The following is a 24211-nucleotide window of genomic DNA, read 5'->3' on the forward strand; positions in this document are numbered from 1 at the left end:
GACTACAAAAATATGTTGTAATGCTCCATAATTAATATATAAGCGATATCATTATTGATTTTTTTTTCATTAACAACTAGAGTTTTTGTTTACATGGCTAAGATATCCAGTATCAACAATCTAAATTCAAAAATGAACTCAGAATGTTTCATGGTTTTATTGTCTTTATAAGGTTTTTTCTTCGGAATACAAAATATAATCATCTAACCGAGTGATCATCGAATGGATGTGTTTTGCTCCGTTTGAAATAACATCGTTAGTTAGAATATGTTGAGTTTTAAATGAACACTCCAAATTTCTAGGTGACACAATTATGAATTCTACTTTTATCTTCCAGTTTTTCTTACCTTCATGACGTAGTTTATAGTATACCAACGTTGACAAGTCATTGAATTGTATAAATGTGGAGCAATGACTGGTCTTTTATGTGCATACAAGAATGAACTACAGTTTTTTTTATAAGAGGCAATGCATTAAATGAAACCTACCACCAACTAACCTAACACAGTCTACTCTTACTTTATGCATTTGCCCTTTTGGCTCTTTCTATATAAACACAAACTCTATCAGCTCTCTTCATCATAAAAAATTAAACCCATTACTTACTTAAGCAAAAGAAAAAGAAAAAAGTTTAAGATTATGGAGGGCTTCATAAAGCTGTCAACATTGTTGATTGTGTGCATGTTAGTGTCAGCTCCAATGGCAGAGGCAGCAATCTCGTGTGGCGCCGTCGCCAGCAACTTGGGGCAATGCATTAACTACCTGACCAGGGGCGGATTCGTTCCTCGAGGATGTTGTTCGGGTGTTCAGAGGCTCCACAGCATGGCTCGGACCACACGTGATCGGCAACAAGCTTGTCGCTGCATTCAAGGAGCAGCTAGAGCCTTGGGTTCCAGACTTAACCCAGGCCGTGCTGCTCGTCTTCCTGGTGCTTGCCGTGTTAGGATCTCTTACCCCATCAGCGCAAGAACCAACTGTAACAAGTAATCTAACTCTCACTCTATTTATCTCATTTTACTTTAGGTTGTAATAATTTTATTTGGATTTTAATGAAGTGTTACTAACCATATATGATAATGTGTTTAATGTATTTGGTTGGTTTCAGCATCCGGTGAGCATGAGAGCATATATACGTTGAAGTGTTTTAATTTCCATAAAAATAATGTCACTAGTATAATTGTGTATCCTTTCAATGTTATGTGTTGTTTTCAGAATTGGTGTGTTTCATTTCTTTCTTTATATACGACCGTCCATTTAAGTGGCCATCTCTGTTATGTATTCCTCTAAGGCGCTAATGATGTATGGAATTACTATATGTATTGTTTCCCTGCTCTTGCCACGGTCTGCTTTTAGTGCATCACTTATTCGGCGCGGTGTAAATAAACTAGGACCGACACTAGATTTTGTAATACAGATATGATCAAACTGACTACTACTTACGTATTGTGGTAGAAATATTTTTTTTTTAATTTATAATCATTATTAAGATAGTCCAATAAACTGATAAGTATGCTTTAAGAAAATAACCATAATTGGACTTCTGATAATCATTTGATGTCCCCGACTCTTTACCATTTGATGTTTTTGTCCATTGGTTTCTTAATTGAACCATTTCCATTTTCTTTTCTCTTTTTCTTTATATCCTTGAACTATCGCTTGACCACATAAATTTCGGACTCGCACGAGTGTCCTCATATATCGTGCTTGGCCCCCTTGTTTGACATGTCCAAGTAATGTAGGCCGAATACATTAATCATATTGTACACTAGCTTAAGACCCGCGCAAGATGAATGTTATATATAAAAATAATTTTATCTGTTATTATTATTTGTATTCATTTACGTATTATGTATATAATTAAATTAGACTAAACACATAAATCAAAACAAGACATCTTGTTTATTTACGATATTTTTTTAATAAATAATTCAAAACAATCATTTTATTTATTTTATATGGTATATAACTAAATTTAAATGACATGGACATAGATATATATACTTTAGGCAATTATCAATAATAGCACCTTTTGAGTTTTTGTTTCAAAAATAGCACTAGAAGGAGAAGTCACAAAAATGACATTCATTAAAAGGTAAAATATCCCTAATACCCTTGGTTTAAAATTAAATAAACAAACAAAAACAAATAAAAACAAATAAAAAAATGAAAAAAAAATTATAGTTTCAGATTATATGTTTTTAGATTCGAAATTTTTTATAATTTTATTTTTGAATTTTTTATTTTTGAATTTTTTTTTTTTTTTGAATTTTTTTTTAATAATTCAAAAATACTTTTTGAAACTTTTTTAATTTTTAATTTTTAATTTTTTAGTATTTATTTTTTATTTTATAAAATTTTAAACCCTAATTCCAAAACCCCACCCCTTAACTCTAAACCCTAAGGTTTGGATTAATTAACCCAAATGTATAAGTGTATATTTACCTCTTTAATGAAACCTATTTTTGTGACTTTGAACCTTGAGTGCTAGTTTGGGAACAAAAACTTGGTTTGGTGCTATCGTAGTCTTTTTCTCTATATTTTAATATAAATATTTATTATTGAGAATTCATACTCATGTGACAAAATTTCTAATGTGCGATTTTCTGAATGCAAATTTCAAAATTTAAATATTAAGGTTACAATACTTTTTCAATACAAATTTAGAAATTATCATATCTAAGTATTTTTCTATGTCATATAGTTTAATATAAACTATATTAATATATAATATGAATGTCTAGTAAATGAGACTTCATATTCATACGATTTATTATCATTTGTATCTTGTTATTACCAAAAAAGTTAAACCATTGATCACAAAATTTTAGTGTGAGACATTTAACGTTTTTAGTAATTTATAGTCATTTTAAAAATTCAAAATATAATATATAAGAAAAAATATATTTTATTATTATATGGTTAATGTGGTTGCTTAATATCTTTTAATAATATAAAATTAAACAAAAAAGAGCTAAGATACAAAAATTATCCTCAAATATTTATTATTTATGATCATTAATTGTCATATATATGTTAACCATATTAGGCACTTCCGTAGATTTTATTTAAAAAATGTGCGAAAATATTTTTTTGTACACTATTTATCAAATTAATAGTTAGTTTAATAAAAAGTATAATATAAGTTAAGATGGATCAACCTATTTCTCTAAGAATTCTGAATTTCATTCTCATGGTGACACATGACTACAAAACAATGTTGTAATGTTTCTCAATTAATATATAAGGGATTTCTAACTGAATAATTTTACTTTTTCTAAAAATGATCTTTTGAAATTTTGTTTGATACATAATCTTTGGAATATTCATATGGTTTATTCCCTTGTTTATTATTACTGAAAAGTTTATAATAGAAAAAAAGAAGAAATGTTTATAGTCTCTAATATGTCGAAATATATTTTAGTTCCTATTTAAATCGAGGGGTTTGATGTTAAATCTGCATTTTTAATCATTACTAGATGATAATCCGCGCGGAGTGAGTTTTTATAATAATGTTTGTTTATTAAATGGTTTTAAAATTTTACAACATTACAATCTTTGTCGATTATAAAATAATGAATACAAATGTTGGTTTTTTAAATATATCATCGTTGTTGAAGAGTTAACATATTACAACTCATTTAAATTATTTATAAGATTTCAGATGCACAAAAAAAAATTAAGTTTTGCGACTGACACAAATCACTAAAACCAAATAGGCAACATCGATTGTATAATGGCGAAAGAGAATAAGGTTTCTGCTCTCGATTTGTTTACTATTGACTGTCCATAAGTGACTTCATTTTCTACGTCTATAAAATTGTGCTTTCGTTCTCGTCTCTGTTTCATTGATATGAATTTAGTTTATTTTTAACATCTTCTATGAATTTGGTGAATTACATAAGTATCAATTTAAAAAAAAAATGGACATCTCTAAAAATTAGTTCTACTCTATATACATATCTAAGAATAAAAAAATTGAAGAAAATCACCGGCAGACTCTATTAACATGTTAGTTTTCAAATCAAATATATCAAGTTGTAATAGTATATATGTAGAGACTCTAAATATAAATGTATGTCAGTATATATTCACTAGTTCGGTATAAAAATCGTCTAAATTCTAGAACAACAAACTACTTATATTATTAGCCAACACTTTTGAGGTTTAGTTACTTAAGAGTATGCAAAAAAAATAATATATATTACTTTACCATTCTAGTATAGGTAAATTATGTATAAACTAAGAACCGTTTAATTTATTAAATGATAAACTAGAAAACATATAATAAATAGCTCATATCTCTCATTCTTACAATTATAATAGCTAGATAGGGTATTAAGGAGAAACAAATATTAGATGAATGATCAAATCTCTCATTATTCGAATAAACTCAAAAAGAAGTGATTGAAATCTTTCATTAAAATCTTTTTAGAAATAAAAATCAAAACTAAATTATTTAATCTGAATGAAATAATATATATAGTGTTTCCAATATTAAAAATCAATTAGATTTGAAAAAGTGTGTTTCTCGGATTGTTAGGATTAAATAAGATATTAGAAACCAGCTATTTAAAAAATAATTTATATACATTAGAGTAATCACATAAATCAAAACTAATATTTTTTGTTAATTTACAATCACGTTTTTGTAAATAAATTAAAACAATAATTTTATTTAATTTATATGGTATAAAATAAAGTTTAGTGATATTGACATAGATACATAATATATTTTAATATAAATATTTATTATTGACACTTTCTACTCATATGATTTTTTAACATTTGTATATTTGTTGTAATAAAAATTAGCTGTATATTTGTACATTTGTATATTTGTTGTATGCATAAAAGCATATACATTAGAGTGGGCACATAAATTAAAACCAATACTTTTTGTTAATTTACAATCATGTTTTTGGTAAATAAATCAAAACAATTATTTTATTTACTTTATATGGTATAAATTAAACTTTAGTGATATTGACATAGATACATAGTATATTTTAATATAAATATTTATTATTGACACTTCCCACTCATATGATTTTTTAACATTTGTATATTTGTTGTAATAAAAATTTAAACCATTAATCACAAACTTTTAATGTGAGATTTTTTAACACAAATTTCATAATTAAAATATTAAGATCTCAATAATTTTTCACTACAAATTTTGAAATTAACATATTAATTTTTGAAATTAACATATTAATTTATATACTTTTATATTGTATATAATTTATTTCAAATGTTATTAATATATATATATAAGATGAATATCTATTAATAAGACTTAATATTTATACGATTTATTAGGTCTGTGAATTTTATCTGATACCCGAACCCGTGTCTGAATTCCAGCCAAAAATACAAACCGAAATAGCAAAATACACGAACGGTTATTGAATTCGGATAGATTGGATATCCGAATGGGTAATATCCAAATCGGAATGTATATCCAAAAATAACCAAACATAAGTATACTTAACCCTATATTTTTAGTTTACTTCTCTCATTTTATTCAAAATATTTATATTAATGATGTACATTGCTCAAAATTAGATTATATACAAATAATTATGAACAAAATCATTTACTACTCACTTAAAATACACATCGAGCTCTTGTTTTTTGCATTAACAAAAGTTTCATCTGAAATTTCAAAACAACAACTAAATTGGTGTCTTTCTATTTTTAAAGTTTTATCTCCAAACTTATTAATAGTTTAATCTTTTAAAAATTAGAAAGCCAATAAAGTTAAAATTATATTTGAAATACAAAGAAAAAACTTAAACAATGAATAAGTTATTTATTTTTCTTCAAAATTTAAATATCGAAACCCGACCAAAATATCTTAACCTGAACATAAAACACCCGAATCCGACCCGAAGTGTAGAAATACCCGAACGGTTTCTATACCTTTATACTGAAATACCCAAAAATCCTAAATACCTGATATGAACCCGAACGGATATCCGAACGCCCACCCCTACGATATATGATCATTTGTATCTTGCTTGAACAAAAAAAAGTTAAACCATTGATCACAAAATTTTCAATGTGGGACTTTTACCATTTTTAGTAATTTATAGTATTTTTAGAAAAATCAAACTAAAAATTCGAATTTTTTTTATTACATGCATAATGTAATTGTTTAAGTTCTCTTAATAATATAAAATTAAACCAAAAAAAAAGAGGATACACAAATTATTATCAAATATGTATTATTGATAATCATTAATTATCGTATCTATACTATTAAAGTAGAATTCATGACTTCTTTCATGTGTGATATTTTAAATGGGCCATCCCCAGAAAGTTACTTATACTTTTTTTCTTTATATTTTCATGATAAAATCCTAACAACCTATTTAATTCTCTTTTTATTACAGCAATATATTATTAGATGTACATAATTTTAAAAATATAATATTCCATCAATATATAATTATATTTGCATATAACCAGTTATAATCTACTTAATAATAATAAAATTTAATTATTCTAGAGTTTATACTTTTATATGATTTAATTAATATTAATAATAAAATTTATTATGCAAATACAATAATGTTAGAATTTTACCTTGCAAATAATAAATCGAATCAAATGTTAAAAATCCTAACACTATTGTATTTGCATAATAAATATTATTATTATTAATTATATTTTACAAGTATCAATATTTATATAGGTACTGTATTAACAAACATGTATTAAAATATATTATATTTTAAAATACAATACTATAGATTCAATCATATACTGTTTTTATAATAAATTGCTTAATATATATATATATATATATATATATACTGTTGTGATTGAAATTTTCATGCGTGATTTCATAAATTTTAAATATGTATAAATTTAAAATTTAAAATAAAAATATGTAAAGTAGTATTGTTACATAATAATGTTTTCAAAATAATTGTTTGTACAAAAATACAAATTTATAGTAATAATATATAAGCCACATAAACATAGCTATTATAAAAATACATAATATAAAACACTTAATTGCATTAAGTTATTTGTAAATTTTGTTATACTCCCTCTGTATACAAATATAGATGTTTTAGTTTTTTTTCTTTGTATACAAATGTATGATGTTTTACTTTTAACTAATGAAATTTTCTTTAAAAATAAAATATTAATCAAAATGTAAAAATTTAAGTGGTTGAATTTTTATTGGAAATCAAATAATACTTTAAACTAACTAAAATAAAAACCAAAAAGTAATAGATAAAAATAAATATTTAATTTCTCTTAATATGTGTTAACAACCTTACACATCCTATATTTGTATCAAGAGGGAGTATAAACTAAAATATTTAAGTATAGAAATAAAAAACCGCACTAATTCCGTAGCTTTTATTTAAGGAAATAAAAAAATATTATTTTGTAAACTATTAATTAATTTGATAGTTATTTTAGTTAAAAACATAGTATATATTTATATGGACCAACTTATTTTTTTAAGAATTCTAAGAATCACGCTCTTGATGACACGTGGCTACGAATATGTTGTAATGCTCAATGATTTATATATAGGGGATTTTTCCCATAAGCAATTTTACTTAGGTTTGACCATTTTGTCAACAACTTATTATAACACATTAACTTTAGTTTCTGGAAATATTTACATTCTTAGGAAAAAAACTCAAGTAACCGAAGATCGGGGAAGCATTGCATTAACATGGGAATATGTGTATTTTTGATGTTTAATTCATAGTAAATCCCGTTATTCATCAAATTTGCATGCATGCGAAGCTAAGCATAATTTACGGGTACACATGACATTGATGGAGCTTTCCCAATTATAAAAACCGCACCGACGACCTCAACAAAGTAAAACAATCAATTAAACACAATTAAAAAAAAAATGACGTTTGCTTCAAAGATCATCACATGCCTCCTCGTCCTTACGATCTACATTGCAGCTCCAACAGAGTCACACATAACGTGTGGGACAGTGACAAGCACAATGACACAATGCATCAGCTACTTGACCAACGGTGGTCCATTGCCGTCAAGCTGCTGTGTGGCAGTCAAATCATTGAACCAAATGGCTCAGACCACACCAGATCGCCGACAAGTATGTGAGTGCCTTAAATCAGCCGGTAAGGAAATTAAAGGCCTCAATATCGACCTTGTGGCCGCACTCCCTACCACTTGTGGTGTTTCACTTTCCTACCCCATTGGTTTCAACACCAATTGTGACAGGTACTTGTCCATATATAACTTTGTTTTTGGTTTTATATTAGATCGTTTTGCTTCTTTCTAGATTATCGATATAATTTTCACAGCTGTTTCCACAGTATATCTTGAAAGCTAGTTCTCGATCTACTTGACTCCAAAATATATAAAAGAAAATGGATTTGGACTAATTAAACTACCAGATAAACACATAGTTCACTATAGTCGATAGTATATTGTTGTATGGTTTGTTACCAGTGACATGATACATTATTGTTTTGTTTTTTGGAATGTTACAGTATATCGATTGCCGTGTGAAGGAGACTAGAGACGTACGAACGAATAAGAAGAGTTGGCCCAACTTTAACCTAAACAATAATTATCCCGCTGCTATTTTCTATTTTATGACTTGAGTTTCTTATTATGTAATCATCCATTTCATATGGTAATAAGTAATAACGATAAAGGAGCTCTCTCTCTCTTTATCGGCGCTTTGATGTATGTACGCCTAACATACCATCAGGAATAACACTTTGTCTTTCTCTTACATGTAATATATATGATCAAGAGGTTGCATGAACTAATGAGCTTTTACCTAACCGCATATATATAAAGTTATAGCATCCATGAAAAAGGTTTGGCATATAAACATGTTTTGCAAGGTCAATACAAAGGATATCGTTTTAGTCTTCTAAGAATGTAAATTTCATTACTATTGTATTGTATGTTTGATACAAGAGAACCTGAATCCAAAGGATATCAGACAAAATGGGTATTCGATATCAGACCACCGGTTCTACATGTATGTCAAATATTTGTTGTGAGTGTACGTTGTTTGGATTAATTTATATATATATACTAGTGGTATTCCGGCGCTACGCGCCGGGTTCATATTTTTTTATTCTTTAATGAATTCAATCATTTGCTTATAGAAATAACAGTTTTTGCATATCTTCTTGATGTTTAGTAATTAAGTTTGGGGGATCAACTTGGGGTTCCGTTTGCCAAACTAATTTATCAATACGTTTGTGCTGTTTATTAATTTAACAATTTTATTTGTTTTGTTTGGTTATTTGTAGGTTTTATTTAAAAATTAAGCTACTGTTTTATGCATTTGTATTTAGCTGGATTTTTCTATGTTATGTGCATGTGATACTAAGAATGTTGCACTCAGACAGTTTGTACCGGCTACTTATGTATTATAGCTACTATATGTGGCTTCGTATGTCATTTGGGGGTCTTAGTTATGGCTTAGCTTAGGTTGGGTTTTTTTTGACAGACACAATGAAAAAAGAGTTGTCCAAAAAAAAACACAATGAAAAAAGTTGCGATAGTAGTTAAAGTGAAAACAGAAGCAAAAGCTCAAGTAAAAAAAAACAGAAAAATTTCTAGGGAAAACTGAAACAATAGCAATGTACCAACAATCCCAAAGAAAAGTAAAAATTTATAAATATTAATTAGAATCTATATATTCGATTTGAAAATGAGTAAAATTTAATTAGACTTGTAAATATATATAAGATTTGCGAATCAATTAAATTGCATAAATGATTGACACCCTTAAACTCTTGATAAAAATAAAGTAAAAATCAAAATTGAGCAGCAAACATATGCAGAGTCGCTCTATGTAGAGATTTTCCATGGATCCATTTTTAACTCTTGAAATAGATTTAAAAAAAAAACATAAGTTTCAGAACTGATAAGCAAACTTAAGCAGCATGTTGGCCAGCGAGCCTCTTCGTGGCTTCTTCAATGATGGTAAGCTTAACACCCTAAACCTTGCGAAAACACCCACGGCTTTGACCCTTTGCCTAGCGTGAATTCCTCAACCTTGTTGCAAACTCATGTCCTGTTGAGTCTCGGATGTGGATAGTTTCAAAGCTTCACTTATGCTTCACACTGTTTTTAATCACACTAACACGCCCTCTGTTTGTACCTCCAGCCACCATGACAACATTGCCGACAGCAAACTTGATGAACTCAACAATCTTGTTCTCCTCCATGTCGATCTTAATGGTGTCATTACTAATGTGCGACCATCGTATGTGTTCAGGAAAGGGATGCCCTTTTGTTCGAACTGTATAGTTCGAACCTTAACAGAGCTTAAACTGTAAGAAAAGAAACAAATCTTGTTGGTACACATACATGTCAAGCATTAGTCTAAATTATGACAAGAGCAAGAGAGATCAAAACCTTAGCTTCCTCGTCCCTGATGGAGTGAACACGGAAACGTCCCTTGGTATTATAGAGAAGACGGAAGTTCTCGTAGCAGAAGATATACAAATGCACCACCAAGTTTGTCAAGCATCCAATGTTTAGGAGCACTGAGCCTCTTCATATGCTTATTTAAACCTCTCTCCTGTGTAATAACTAATAACCGAACATGACATAGAGCAGTACAAATGATATAGCCAGTGATAGATGTTCCATTAAGATCTAAGTAAGCCAGATCTAAGGAATAATATCCACTAAATGATCCCAACACCAAAGCCTTCTTCTAAAAGTCTTCCCTGTAAAGGAAAGAAGTATCCTACAAAACCAGTATGATGTAAGGCCAATCTAACATTTTCAGAATGAAGTCAAATAAAGATACTGGAAAACAACAGACACTCACTTTTGCAAATGATATGCAAAGCCAACCAGCAATCATCAGAGACTGTCCAAGAAAACACACAGTTAAAGGGTTGAGTAAAGCAAGGAAGATGTCACTGATCAAGATTCAAAACAGAGTAATTTAAAACTCGAAAACTAAACAATACCCCTTTTCGTCCAATATAACACATGGACAAGAGATCGAAGTCAGGAAAATAATAAACCAGACAGTTCTAGACAGAAAGATCGGTTAATTGCCTCACATACAGTTAAACTGAGATCTTTCGTGATTGCAGCTTTTGTTGGAGAAGAATAATCACACTGGACCCAAGCGATACAATCAGTCACAACTTTCTACAAATGGAAAATAAATAAGTTGAAAGGGTTGGATTTTCCTCTTACAGTGAAACCGAATTGAATATAACCAAGAGCAGCGATCAGAACACATGCAAAAACATAGATAGAGCTGTTTCTGATAACTTGAGACGAACACATCGTACTCGACTCTCTTGAACCCATCTGGTACCAACTCCCTGTGAGTACGAAAGGTCATCCCAGGGCCTCACTCTACACTCTTAATCGTAATCTATATATTAGCTTCAAGCTTTAGCTTCAAGGCCTGAAAGAAAACTCTTTTGGACTTTCTTGTTGGTATAGAGGATCTAGAAACTGGGTTTACGATGACAAAGCTTGGATATGAACAGATTAAGAGATGCCGTCTTATATAGAAAACCAATGAAATCACTTAAATGATTGGATTAATGTAAATGAAAACGGAAACTGGAAACGTCAAAGAAACGTTGGGATATGGTGAGTCCCGAAGGGGCACGGCGACGCCTCTTCGAACATGTATTGAAAGAAGCCCTTAATAAATCCTGGTTTAGTATGAGAAACAAAGTAGTGGGCCGCTGAATGACACTCAGAAACCGAAGCCCACTGAAACACAATAGAACATTGATCGAAGAATGTATGCCACGTGGCAAAAAATGCCCCATGCATATTGATGATGTGGCTTAATAAGGAGAGACCCAAGTCTCGTTTATTATATAAGATATATATATATAATCAAACACGCGGGTTCGTTATGAAAACAATCGTTAGTGAAAAAAAAACAGAGAGGGAGGAAAAAAAGAGGAAGCCATCGTCTCTCCATCTTCTCCATGGCGTCTGGCCGTTGGTAGCGTAAGAAAGTGGATACCCTTTCTTTCTTGTTTCAATCTGTTTTAACTTTTAAGTCTTGTTTTTTAGTCTAGAGGGTTTCAGATCTGGTCGGAAGATTTGGTTATTCGGATTGAAGCAGAGAGTCTCAAATAGGACTTCTTCGGATCTACGGTGTGCGGCGGTGGATTTATGGTTACCGGCTTTTTTGAGAAGAGCGTGTCTTGTAAGTTTTAAGATGGAAATATCATATTGAATACGGATTCTGTATAATCAATAACTTGAAAGCAGACACGGGAAACGCAACGGTCGGGAGGAGAAGACTAGAAGAAAGCTTGAGGACTTCTAGATACTTCCTAGCTAGGTTGGTCCGAATGGTTAAGCTTAGGACGTTTCCATGTTCCAACGTCTGTTCTCATCCAAATTTAATGGGGTTTGAAGCATGGGATTTAAATATCTATATTATTAAAACTGAAATATTTTTTGGTGATAGTTGAAAACATAGATACCATTATAAATGAGAATTATTTGAAATTATGGATATCAGTATAATATAAAAAGTATATTGTCTTTTTAGTAATTTCATTAATATAATTTCATTAATTATCTTTTCATATTTCACTCAGTTTAATAATTTTATTAATTGTATTACTTTAACAATATATCACATCATTAATTATATTATCATAATAATAATAGTGCAGATTTTTATTTAGTTAATCAACATTAATTTTGTGCCAACTATAAAATCAAGAATGTAAAATAATTGGGTTTTGCATATGGATAAACGTTCGGTTTAGTTTGTTTAAAAAAAAAAAGTTTAGTTTGTTTTACTAAATTTTGTTTTTTAATTTTAATTTTAATCGGTGCAAAATTACGTAGCCAAAAACATAATTCAAATACATGTTTTTGTGAATAAAATAATAACTTAAATCAAAATAACAAAAATATACTATATTTATTGTCACTTAATTTCCCACTCCATATAATTATTTTACTAAATAATTTTTTTTTCTTTTAATTTAGCCAAACAGATATGAATACTCATTTTTATTAGTTTATAAAACCAGTTAGACATGAACATTGTCTATCCATTTAGATATCGTTTTTTAATTAGGTCCTGTTTGAATATTATAAATTTATGTGTGGGTTTTGAGTTGGGATCTTCTGGATCTGAATGAGTTCGGTTCTGATGTATGTAAACATAAAAAAATATCTAAATAACAAATATATCTGAAACAAATTCGTATATTTGTACCAAAAATAGCTATATTACCTTGATTCGCTCCATGTCTTTTGAATAAAATTAGTTATATTACAATTCATCTAAAATATATAATTACGGAAAACAAATATCAATGTATAAAAATGTAAAAACCAATACTCGCGCGGATGTGCGGATCAATCGTTAAGTATGTTTTAGCATAGGTGAAGAATGTATATTCGGATTGAGATTAGTATTTTTTTTTTTGCGTTTTTGTTAAGTTGAGATTAGTATTTTGATGTTGGAATTGACCGTTTTGCTGAAAGAAGGGTCTAGTAGACGTATGTGACACAGTTAATGGGTTTTAAAAATTTAGGGCCCAAGATTTTGTCCTACGGCTCCTTGGAGTGGAGATGAATTGTCAAACTCAACTTGGCTCTCAGAATTCAGTTCCAGATACAACCAACTTGGCCATTGCAGAGGAGACGTGTGCCGGCAAGTCTAACTGAGAATTCATTGGTGGCGTTGATGAGTATATAAGCTGAGCTGGCACAAGAAGGCTCTTTGAATGAAGCTGAGCTGGCAACCTGAAGAAAGAAGAGACTGTATAGAGATGTTATAAATAGACTTCTTTACCTTTACTGTGAGATCATCTTGTAATTGGGATCATTAGGCATATCAGAGGAGTGTCTCTTCACTTGAAGCAAGTTCAGAGAGGTTTCTCTCTGGATTTGAAAGATCTTGGCGTTAGGGTTCATAGCCTTCACGTCTTGGTATTGTTACGGTTCATACGATAAGCAATAAGAATGACTTTTCCATCTTAGAGTTTTATGAGGCGTGCAATTTGAGCATCCTAAAAGGTACATCTCTGCCCTCTTGTACTGCTAAATTATTTTGATTCAGTTTGTGGGCACTGTTAGTGTAACATTTAAAAGTTTTGAGCTTTCGATGAAGTTGTTTAAAACGTGTTTCTATGCTGGTGACAACGAGTAGTGGAAATGTATGGTTTTTAATTCAATCACTAACTACATGAACTAGGAGACCCCTACTCAAAGCTATTGGTTCCAACTTTTATTCCAAATGACATCTCTAGCATATCATGTGCTTTGATAATGATAATGATATTGATATCCATCAAAGTTAGTCGTCTTAGCTTCTTCAGTAATAGCCGTATTGGGAAGCCTCAGCCACAGATATTAGCATATGTTTGACATTATTAGTGTGCTGTGTTAATTTGTAAATGAGTGTGATTTCAGCGACATGAAACAATTTTCACACATTATATTCCCTTGCAATTTGTAAGGTCTATACTTCATCTGTTCTGTTGTCTCCAGTAGGTTTTGCTGTAACTGTTCGTTGCTAAGCTGTGTTTTTACTGCATGTTCTTCGAAATGGTTGATTCTAGTTCAAAGCGAAGGTGAAGAATCTTTAAAAACAAAAATTGTTCTTCCAGTGAAACTCTTTACCAGAGCTGACACTGAAAAAACATCAGAATCAAAGGGTACGTGCTCTATGTTCTTCTGTGCAGATCAGATCCCATTGATATAAATAAAAATAAACCGTTATCATGGACATTTCTATCTCTGAAAGTCTGAACTACTTTGTGATCTTTGATTGATAAAACGAAAATGTTACTCTAGTGGGGATGCAACCAAAATCATAGTAGAAGCAGGGAAGGGAGAGTGTGTGCTTCACATCTATTCATCAGAAGAAAGCACACTATTATTAATGATGCACCTTCCCTCGTATGAAAAGCTAGTGACTCCCATTAACGGTTCCTCTTTCTTAATAGTATCCGTCATTATATTTGGTGGAGCTTGGGGATTTTGTCTATTTCGGAAGAATGGCCGTGCAGGCAATGGAGTGCCTTACCGTGAGCTAGAGAATTGAGCGGAGGGTCCGGGTTAGAAAGCGAGTCAGTGGTCGTCCATGACGTTGAGACAACGGACTGGGACGAGGGTTGGGATGATGATTGGGATGATAAAAATGCAGTGAAATCGCCTGGTGGTGCAGCAAATGGCTTAACAGCGAGGCGGCTGGGATCATGACTGGGACGACTAGTATATTTGTATATATTTGATCAGTAGATAGATAAACTAACTATTACTTAAAAAGAGTCATAACCACATGGATACAGATTCTTGCATACTTAAAAAGAGTCATAACCACATGGATACAGATTCTTGCAAAGAAGACAACACAGAGATACAAACAAGGTTTGTTGTATAATACCCAAATCGCTTATACGGTAACTTTTAATCTTTTTCTTTGTTGGGTTTGTAGTTTATACTTGACTCTCCCAACCAGCAGCTTTGTGTTCATGTATACCAAGGCATTCAGTTTTGTACTTGCCTTCCTTTTCACCTTTAGCACCCTCTCTGGGTTTTCTTTGAACCAACACTTAATTGAGTGGAATCTTTATGAACAGAACGGCAAGATTATACTTTTTTTTTAACAAATATTTCTAGCTTAAATCTGTATGTCAACTTTTATATTTAGAGTAAAACATGATGAATCTTTGAATCATTATGTCTTCCTCTTCATTTATATTGTTGTTAGGTCTACACTGCTGGTGATGTCAGAGACCGCCCATTGGTTCAAAAGGTGCGACTGTCTAAGCTCATCTCCCCTTCATGTTTAGGAAAATCCCTATGACTTCATTGCCTTCCTGGTTAGTAAGTTATCAAATTCTTATTAATTATGAGAAATTTCTCATTTTTAGTTTATTTTTACAAAAATAGCTCTCAATGAAAGATGACCAAAACAAGTTTTATTAAAGGGTAAAAAAGGTTTTGAGGATAGAATTTCAAATTAAAAAAAAATAAAAAATAAAATTTTAAAATTTTAAAATATAAGGAAATTATTTTAGTCTATTTTTGTGAATTTTTTTTTTAAAAAGTTATTTGAGAGAAATGACATTTTTATTTTTCAGGAAGGAAATGTAGTTTTGAGAACTTTATAAAATAAAATAAAATAAAAACAAAAGTTTCTCTTTCAGCTCAACTCTATGTTCTTTGCATTAGCCGATCTGGTACATCAATACATGTTCCTATGCCCATTCCAATCTTGTCTTATGAGTAGTTGGTCACCACCGCAGAGAGAGATAAAAATACGCGTTTTAAATTATCTTTACTCCTTAAATAATTTATAGTCAGCAATATCCTCTGACGATTGGGGATGTAATACCATTACCAGCTGTTACTCTAAGCGTAATATCGTCAACTCCACCTCTTTCTCAAAGCCGGCTTCGATGCCTCTGATTTGAGAGAGATTAATAAATTACTCAAATATTTTTAATTAAGTACGCGTTGAATCTGGCAACAAAAACATAGCTGTCTGTTGGCTTTGTCGTCTTAAGTCTTAACTAATACCCAACCTCTCCACTCTCTCTCCTCTTTAATTGTTTTTTTTTCTTCAACTCTCTCTCTCTCTAACTCTGTCTACTCTTCTCCGAAACTCACCGAGTTCATCGACAAGGGTTCTTCACCGACTCTTTTAAGGTATGTTCATATCTCTAAGAACATGTCATATCTCTGCGAGCTTTCCATTTTTGATTAAGATCTGTTTGGTTTCTTCTTTGGTAGATCAATCAAGATTCAAGAAAATCGATGGAGGGACGATGCCGTCTCTCCCTTTTGCCTCTTCTTCTTCTTCTTCTTCTTCTTCTCTTATCTGCAACTACTTTAACCTCAGCTGCTGATTACTCTCCCACCGACAACTTCCTCTTGAACTGTGGTGGTTCTTCTGATCTACCCGACACAGACAACCGTACATGGATTCCCGATGTCAAATCCAAGTTCTTGTCTTCCTCCGCAGACTCCAAAACCTCTCCCGCCGCCACACAAGACCCTTCCGTCCCCGATGTCCCTTACATGACAGCTAGGATCTTCCGATCTCCCTTCACTTACTCTTTCCCTGTATCATCAGGTCGCAAGTTCGTGCGTCTCCACTTCTACCCCAACTCATACGACGGTCTCAACGCCACGAACTCCCTCTTCTCCGTCTCCCTCGGGTCCTACACCCTCCTCAAGAACTTCAGCGCTGCTCAGATGGCTCAGGCGTTGACTTTCTCTTTCATCGTTAAGGAGTTTATAGTTAACGTTGAAGGCGGAGCATTAAACGTGACCTTCACGCCAGAGTCAACACCTTCTAATAATGCCTATGCGTTTGTGAACGGGATTGAGGTTACTTCAATGCCTGATCTTTACAGCAGCACACATGGGTCTTTGACGGTTGTTGGATCTTCTGGTGGAGTCACCATCGATAACAGCACCGCTCTCGAGAATGTTTATAGACTCAATGTTGGAGGGAATGATATCTCTCCTTCTGATGATACAGGTCTGTACAGGTCATGGTACGATGATCAGCCTTATATCTTTGGTGCGGGTCTTGGAATCACTGAGACTGCTGATCCAAACATGACCATCGAGTACCCTTCTGGGACGCCTACGTATGTTGCTCCTGTGGATGTTTACTCCACTGCTAGGTCGATGGGGCCAACACCTCAGATCAATCTCAACTCCAATCTCACTTGGATCTTCAGTATTGACTCCGGGTTTAGTTACCTTGTCAGGCTTCATTTCTGCGAGGTTGCTCCTAATATTACTAAGATTAACCAGAGGGTGTTTACAGTCTACCTCAACAACCAAACGGCTGAGCCTGAAGCTGATGTTGCTGGCTGGACGGGAGGACAGGGGATTCCGTTCCACAAAGATTACGTGGTGAATCCTCCTGATGGTAAGGGACAGCAAGATCTGTGGCTTGCTCTTCATCCAAACACGAGGGAGAAGCCGGAGTACTATGATGCTCTTCTTAATGGTGTTGAGATATTCAAGATGAATACTTCTGATGGTAATCTTGCTGGTCCTAATCCTATACCTGGTCCGAAGGTGACTGCTGATCCATCTAAAGTCTTGCGCCCACGTACTAGTCAGTCCAAGAACCACACGGCTGTTATTGCAGGTGCAGTCAGTGGTGCAGTTGTTCTTGGACTTATTGTTGGTTTGTGTGCAATGATTGCTTACCGGAGACGTAACCGTGGTGAGTACCAGCCTGCAAGTGATGCAACGTCAGGGTGGCTTCCACTGTCTCTGTATGGAAACTCACATTCTGGTGGCTCTGGAAAGACAAACACAACAGGAAGCTATGCCTCTTCCCTTCCTTCAAATCTTTGTCGTCACTTCTCCTTTGCTGAGATCAAAGCTGCTACCAAAAACTTTGATGAGTCCAGGGTTCTTGGTGTTGGAGGTTTCGGTAAGGTGTACAGAGGAGAGATTGATGGTGGGACTACAAAGGTAGCCATCAAGAGAGGAAACCCTATGTCTGAACAAGGAGTACACGAGTTCCAGACAGAGATTGAAATGCTTTCGAAGCTTAGACACCGTCACCTTGTGTCTTTGATTGGATACTGTGAAGAGAACTGTGAAATGATCCTTGTGTATGATTACATGGCTCATGGGACAATGAGAGAGCATCTCTACAAAACACAAAACTCTCCTCTTCCTTGGAAGCAACGTCTTGAGATATGCATCGGTGCAGCTAGAGGGCTGCACTATCTACACACTGGTGCAAAACACACCATCATCCACAGAGATGTGAAGACGACAAACATTCTACTTGATGAGAAATGGGTGGCCAAGGTCTCTGACTTCGGTCTGTCAAAGACTGGTCCTGCACTTGACCACACACACGTAAGCACGGTCGTGAAAGGAAGCTTCGGTTATCTTGACCCAGAGTACTTCAGACGGCAGCAACTGACGGATAAGTCCGATGTCTACTCCTTTGGAGTGGTTCTGTTCGAAGCCTTATGCGCACGTCCTGCGTTGAACCCGACACTAGCGAAAGAACAAGTGAGCTTAGCTGAGTGGGCACCATACTGCTACAAGAAAGGCATGCTTGATCAGATCGTTGACCCTCACCTGAAGGGCAAGATCACACCTGAATGCTTCAAGAAGTTTGCTGAAACCGCGATGAAGTGTGTACTAGACCAAGGCATTGAGAGACCGTCGATGGGAGATGTCCTGTGGAACCTGGAGTTCGCGTTGCAGCTTCAGGAAAGCGCAGAGGAGAGCGGGAAAGGAATATGCAGTGAGATGGACATGGATGAGATCAAGTACGATGATGATGACATCTGTAAAGGGAAGAACAACAGCGAGAAAGGCTGTGATGTGTATGAAGGGAACGTGACAGACTTGAGGAGCAGTGGAATAGACATGAGCATAGGTGGTCGGAGTTTGGCAAGTGAAGATTCAGATGGACTCACTCCAAGTGGTGTGTTTTCTCAGATCATGAATCCTAAGGGACGTTAGAGAGAGTCTTAACCGGCTCCATCCAAAGGAGACTGGTTCGTCTCTCTTTCTATTTTTTTCATTGTTAACTATTCATTATTACTGTTCTATTTGCCGTTATTTGCTTAGAATTTTGGATTGTGTATTTGATACTACTACTACCACGATGAAGAGTGTAAAAGATAAGTGTATTCTTTTGTTTTTTTTTTAACAAAACATTAAACATGAATCCTTTCGGTGTAATATTTGGTTTGTCATCTGTAATGCTTTTGTAGTAGGTGCAACCTTTATAAGCCATTACAGAGTCTAAATATAAACCAGACCCACTTAGGCACTTATGACTTATGACTATGAGGTGTTATGTTTTGCTGAATTTACATTATTCCGTGTGGTTCTTCCCACTGGTCTACCAAATGCTAGAGTGACTATTTCTTTTCCTCTTGGGGTGTGTAAGGTGTTGCCAGAACTGTTGGGCGTGATGACACAGACATAGAATGCACATTAGTTCTACTTAATGGAGAGCTGTTATATCTGCTGCAGTCAGAGGCTTTGAATTTGGACCCAACGATCTTGATCTTTGAGCGTCTCCAAAATCTCTCTTTTTTTTTATTTTTTGAAAGTAGTAGTTGAAGTAGTAGTACTGATTCTTTGAAAATAGTAGTAGTTGAAGTAGTTGTACTGATTCTTTGAAAATAGTAGTAGTTGAAGCAGGGCCGGTCCTGAGAATTTAGGAGCTCTAGACCATTTAGTAAAGATTTAAAAAAGTTTGGGATTTAAACTTTTTAAAAAAATTTGAAAATTTATTTACATATAAAACTTTTCAAAACATTTGGAAATTTAAGGCGAATGTTTTATTAGGCTTTGCTTAGAACCGGCCCTGAGTTGAAGTAGTTGTACTGATTCTTGAAGGGAGTTGTAGAATGGTATGGTGTTTTGCGTGATCCGGCTAGCTTCGTGTGATTTTGGATTTCATGTCGTTTTCTTGCAAATTTTATTGGTTTTTCAGTATTTTTTTATTTTCTTTTCCGAAAGCTGCTTACAACACGTGTGTCAATACTATCTTATGATGTGTGACATGACTCATGAGTCATGACGTGTCAGAATATGATACACATGAAGAAATTAGTTATCCAACTGTTAGATCTTTTCTGAATAACAGTTCTTACGTGTGTAACACCACCATCTATCTGCTCTACCAATAATATTTAGATAAGAGTAAATGGATCTTTATAATCCAAAGTTTTTTTTTTGGTAATCTTTATAATCCAAAGTTGATACAAACGTATAAGACATACATAGGTAAATCCAAAGCCACCTCCAAGTTAACGACAAATAGTTCAGGATATTACACAAAACCATTTTGACAAGTTGATTCAAAGAATATTCAACTGCAGATCAGAGAAGCCTGCTCTGGCCTTGTGCCTCTCAAACAGATCCTTAAGCGCTTCCACAAACTGTCCATGTACCTTAGCAATCTGACATGCACCATAAACACCACAAGTTAACAACATTCAAGGAACCATTCTACACAGTAACATCTTACAAGAAGCTAGAAAAAAACAAATATCCAAGAACAAGAGGGGGGGAACTAACACCTCTTCATCAGTTGGCTGCAGAGTTTTTCTAACTTCTATTGGTTTCCCAACCACAACATGCAGAGGGTGTCGAAATGGTATTGGGGATCTACAAATGAAAATGTGAATGGTGTTTACCTCTTTCCAAGATTTTATACTCCCAACAAAGACATATATATACACACTTACCCAAAAACACCCCAGAAACAGATGGGAGTGAACTTGATGGCTCTTGATAGTTTAAGGTAGAGGTTCCAGTCCGGCTTCCACCACTTGTACACTCGTGACTGCGGAAGAAACAAAAGACATGATGAAACAAAAAGAAACAGGAAGATAATTAAACAAGATTGTTGTATATACTTACCTGACCAAAGCAGAAAACTGGAACGAGAGGTGTCCCATGCTCCATGGCTATGCGCACAAACCCCCTTCTCGATGAAAGGAATAAGTTCTGCAATGTCAGAAACAGTTTTCAATTAAATAAACTAAACAGAGATCACGAAGTATTAACCTTATAAGTAAATCAAAAACAAAATGATAATGATCAAAAGCACAAGTGAATCCCTACAAAGTAGCTACCTCAACATCATGTTTCATGTGAAATGTCTCCTGGACACCACCAGGTACGAGGATACAACTATAGCCAGAGTCCAAATAGGAAGCGAAATTCTTCCTAGAAGCAGGGGCGAGCCCTAACCACGTCCATATTTGCCTCAGAAACGGTGTGTAGAATACCTAACCATCATTTTTTTTAGAGTTTTAAGGACACATGATTACTTACACAAAAGGCATTTCTCACATTTTTTAGAGACAGAAACTCACAGCAGTACTAGCAAGAACTTTGATGTTAGGAAGAGGCATGAACCCTGTAAGATCAGCAAGTGCAACAGCTCCAATAGGCCACACCGAATGTGGTTCATAACCAAAAACTTTAAAATGACAAGGAGCATAAGAGAAAAGGTCAAAACGCTATCATAATTAAAAAAAAAAAGAAAAAAAGGTTGGAACTTTGGAGAGTAATAAATAAAAGGAGAGAGACCATAGGCACGAGTAGGCTGGAAAGCTTCGTAATCCTCGACATGGAGAGTAACAGGAAAATAACTACACGCGTGTTTACATATGTACCTTAGCAAAACAAACAAGGATGAATTCAAGAACATGACATGGACGATGGAACAGAGAGATAAGGAGAGACAATACCTAGCGAGCATTCGACCGTATTTGCTACGATCATCGATGGGGATGAAGATTAAGAGAAAGAGCAGACCCAATACCCTGCAAAAAAAACAGAGGATTTCAAAAAGAGTAAGAACAAAGGGGGAGAGAGAGAGAGAAGGTGTGTGGATATACAGGAGGGAGAGAGAAGGGGGAAGGAAAATGAGGGAGGAGAGAACAATAGCGACGTTCAGGTGAACGGAGCCAAGCCAGATGACTATGGCGGTGATGGAGTGGAATATGTTTGAGGAGGAGGAATGTTGATCAGCACCGAACTCTCTGAATCCACCCATGTCACCTCTTTTCTTTCTTTGGTTTGTCCGCTTCTCACAGACCAACGAACAGATGTATAGAGAGAGAGATCTGTCTCTCTTTCTCTCTCTCTCTCTCTCTCTCTCTCTCTTGGGAGTTGGGAGAGAGCCCAACCATCCAACCAACCAAATCTTTAACTAACCCAGAGCCCATTCAGTTTTCATTAGTACTGTGTTAATCGGCGTGTAAAGTGTAAGGCTTTTGTTTAAAGATCTCATTAAGTACATCAGACTACTGTTGGGCCAATGTCTTGTAATATTATGTAAGCATGGTTCACAAATTTGCAGTTGACAGCTGACATTCATTTCATATGCTTTAGAAGTTTTTCCCATACCACTTAATGGATAATCTTTCACTTAGCGCTTGACTTAGTATCATCAGCTTTTCACACAAACCAATTTAACAGTGATTTTGCATGATAATCTGATTCCAGTCTCCTACCAACATTGAGAGCACCCAATATATTTCTACAACCAAGGTTGGGTCTGTACTGCTACACATTGAACACACAGTAGTAATATTACTATCATTCTCCAGCATGCAATTGTTTGTTGATCCTTATCTTTCAGAGGGATGAACAAAAGAGAGGAGCATTAAGTTGCAGGCAGCTTCTACCACTAGTTTACTCGTCTAGCTAGCTGCTGCAGTAGCATTAACTCCTTGGAACTTGACATAATAGAATTACTAACAACAATTCAAGCATAGTTGAAGTGAACTGTGAACAGAAACAATCTCTATTTAACAATGCATTAGCAGAAGTATCTTCATTAAGTATGTGGAGGAGGAGAACAACAACAATCACTTTATCAGTTGCAAAGAGTTTTAACGATATCCATCTCTTTTATCTTGTTCCGCAGCTTCCTTATTAGCAGCTTCAACTGATTTGAACCATAAGAATACCTGCCCACATATAACCCCCACTCCACTTGTTCAACTAATGAAACAACACCATAGATCAAATTAGGAGACAGAGACAAGGAACTTACAGAAGTGGGGATTCCAGTAAACGCAAAGAAACCAAGCACAGGAGTATAAAAGATACTGTCCGAGTCCAACACCCCGAACACGGGATTCTTACTCGAGTACTCAAAAACAGAACCGATCTAAAGTCACCACCAAAAGATGCATAAAGTTAACATCTTTCATATATGAATCGGTGATAAAATATAGCACAAAGTAGAGGGAGAGGAAAGCATACAGCAGCAATGGCAGTGATCGCCGAGGCTAGCAGATAAACATAGAAGGGAACCTCAAAGCTCTCTTGTGATGTAGAAGAAGGACCTTCGTTTCTAGCCCAAGGAGGTGGCTCATCCGAGTCAGGATTCGCCCATGACGGTTGACTTTCTTTAGATTTTCTAGATCCTTCAGTCGCAGCCGTCACCACCAATCTCCTCACTGTATTACGCGAGTGACCCATTAGGTTCCTCTTCACGGCAAGGGCATAGCCATGGGTGAGTGAACGCTTGCAAGACTCATCACCATGGCTAAGACATAAAGTGGTCGGAAGAGACGCGGCCATTTACAGTTTACAAAGAAGACCAAAGCACTAGAGTTTTGTCTAAAACAGATTCTCAAGCGGTGAAACGAGTCTCAGCCACACGTCTGCCGTTCTTGAAAATCTATTTTATCTTATATATCTAGCATCCTAGTATGGATGAGAGCCACGT

The 24211-nt window shown here is 34.1% G+C and overlaps 5 protein-coding genes and 1 pseudogene across 7 annotated transcripts; 3 read left to right on the forward strand and 3 right to left on the reverse strand.

The window, feature by feature from the left end:
• The first annotated feature begins 566 nt into the window (after window positions 1-566).
• On the forward strand, window positions 567-1333 carry LOC103872277 (non-specific lipid-transfer protein 5). The gene is made up of 2 exons (XM_009150626.2): window positions 567-983; window positions 1106-1333. Exons 1-2 carry the CDS (start codon window positions 640-642, stop codon window positions 1113-1115), a joined length of 354 nt encoding a protein of 117 aa, XP_009148874.1. The 5' UTR covers window positions 567-639; the 3' UTR covers window positions 1116-1333.
• Window positions 1334-7883: 6550 nt separating this feature from the next.
• LOC103872288 (non-specific lipid-transfer protein 12-like) lies at window positions 7884-8784 on the forward strand. The gene is given in 2 exon segments (NM_001302121.1): window positions 7884-8229; window positions 8502-8784. Coding segments are annotated over 2 exon segments (360 nt in total). The 5' UTR covers window positions 7884-7888; the 3' UTR covers window positions 8521-8784.
• Window positions 8617-11313, reverse strand: LOC103872761 (annotated as a pseudogene).
• Window positions 11314-16202: 4889 nt separating this feature from the next.
• Window positions 16203-19700, forward strand: LOC103872330 (receptor-like protein kinase FERONIA). Of its 2 annotated transcripts, none has more exons than XM_018655160.2 (2): window positions 16203-16656; window positions 16745-19700. In XM_018655160.2, exon 2 carries the CDS (start codon window positions 16765-16767, stop codon window positions 19462-19464), a length of 2700 nt encoding a protein of 899 aa, XP_018510676.2. In that variant the 5' UTR covers window positions 16203-16656; window positions 16745-16764; the 3' UTR covers window positions 19465-19700. The 2 variants fall into 2 exon arrangements, with proteins under 2 accessions (XP_018510676.2, XP_009148931.2); XM_009150683.3 differs by having other exon boundaries at window positions 16204-16656; window positions 16741-19700.
• A 927-nt stretch (window positions 19701-20627) lies between these two features.
• Window positions 20628-22697, reverse strand: LOC103872340 (diacylglycerol O-acyltransferase 2). Of its 2 annotated transcripts, XR_004449118.1 has the most exons (10): window positions 22368-22697; window positions 22218-22292; window positions 22057-22142; window positions 21840-21946; window positions 21597-21752; window positions 21382-21468; window positions 21207-21304; window positions 21039-21126; window positions 20700-20918; window positions 20628-20668 (listed from the first exon to the last, which is right to left on the reverse strand). XR_004449118.1 is itself a non-coding variant. In XM_009150695.3 (9 exons), the coding sequence occupies exons 1-9, from the start codon at window positions 22523-22525 to the stop codon at window positions 20817-20819; spliced, it is 957 nt and encodes a 318-aa protein (XP_009148943.1). In that variant the 5' UTR covers window positions 22526-22697; the 3' UTR covers window positions 20660-20816. The 2 variants fall into 2 exon arrangements, 1 of the variants encoding a protein (XP_009148943.1); XM_009150695.3 differs by having other exon boundaries at window positions 20660-20918.
• Window positions 22698-23196: 499 nt separating this feature from the next.
• Window positions 23197-24156, reverse strand: LOC103872349. Its single transcript, XM_009150706.3, has 3 exons — window positions 23743-24156; window positions 23531-23647; window positions 23197-23444 (listed from the first exon to the last, which is right to left on the reverse strand). Exons 1-3 carry the CDS (start codon window positions 24061-24063, stop codon window positions 23367-23369), a joined length of 516 nt encoding a protein of 171 aa, XP_009148954.1. The 5' UTR covers window positions 24064-24156; the 3' UTR covers window positions 23197-23366.
• Between the last annotated feature and the right edge of the window lie 55 nt (window positions 24157-24211).

Source organism: Brassica rapa, chromosome A01 (genome assembly GCF_000309985.2).
Source record: "Brassica rapa cultivar Chiifu-401-42 chromosome A01, CAAS_Brap_v3.01, whole genome shotgun sequence".
NCBI lineage: Eukaryota > Viridiplantae > Streptophyta > Magnoliopsida > Brassicales > Brassicaceae > Brassica > Brassica rapa.

Bases quoted from the DNA above. Each gene is read 5' to 3' on its own strand.
- LOC103872277 (XM_009150626.2), top strand. From the start codon at position 640: ATGGAGGGCTTCATAAAGCTGTCAACATTGTTGATTGTGTGCATGTTA.
- LOC103872340 (XM_009150695.3), bottom strand. From the start codon at position 22,525: ATGGGTGGATTCAGAGAGTTCGGTGCTGATCAACATTCCTCCTCCTCA. The intron at 22,143-22,217 runs GTATTGTCTCTC...TGTTTTGCTAAG, and splicing joins TACGGTCGAATGCTCGCTAG to GTACATATGTAAACACGCGT. The intron at 21,127-21,206 runs GTAAGTGTGTAT...TTTCATTTGTAG, and splicing joins TGTTTCTGGGGTGTTTTTGG to ATCCCCAATACCATTTCGAC.
- LOC103872330 (XM_018655160.2), top strand. From the start codon at position 16,765: ATGGAGGGACGATGCCGTCTCTCCCTTTTGCCTCTTCTTCTTCTTCTT.
- LOC103872349 (XM_009150706.3), bottom strand. From the start codon at position 24,063: ATGGCCGCGTCTCTTCCGACCACTTTATGTCTTAGCCATGGTGATGAG. The intron at 23,648-23,742 runs GTATGCTTTCCT...TGGTGACTTTAG, and splicing joins CGATCACTGCCATTGCTGCT to ATCGGTTCTGTTTTTGAGTA. The intron at 23,445-23,530 runs GTAAGTTCCTTG...ATATGTGGGCAG, and splicing joins TTACTGGAATCCCCACTTCT to GTATTCTTATGGTTCAAATC.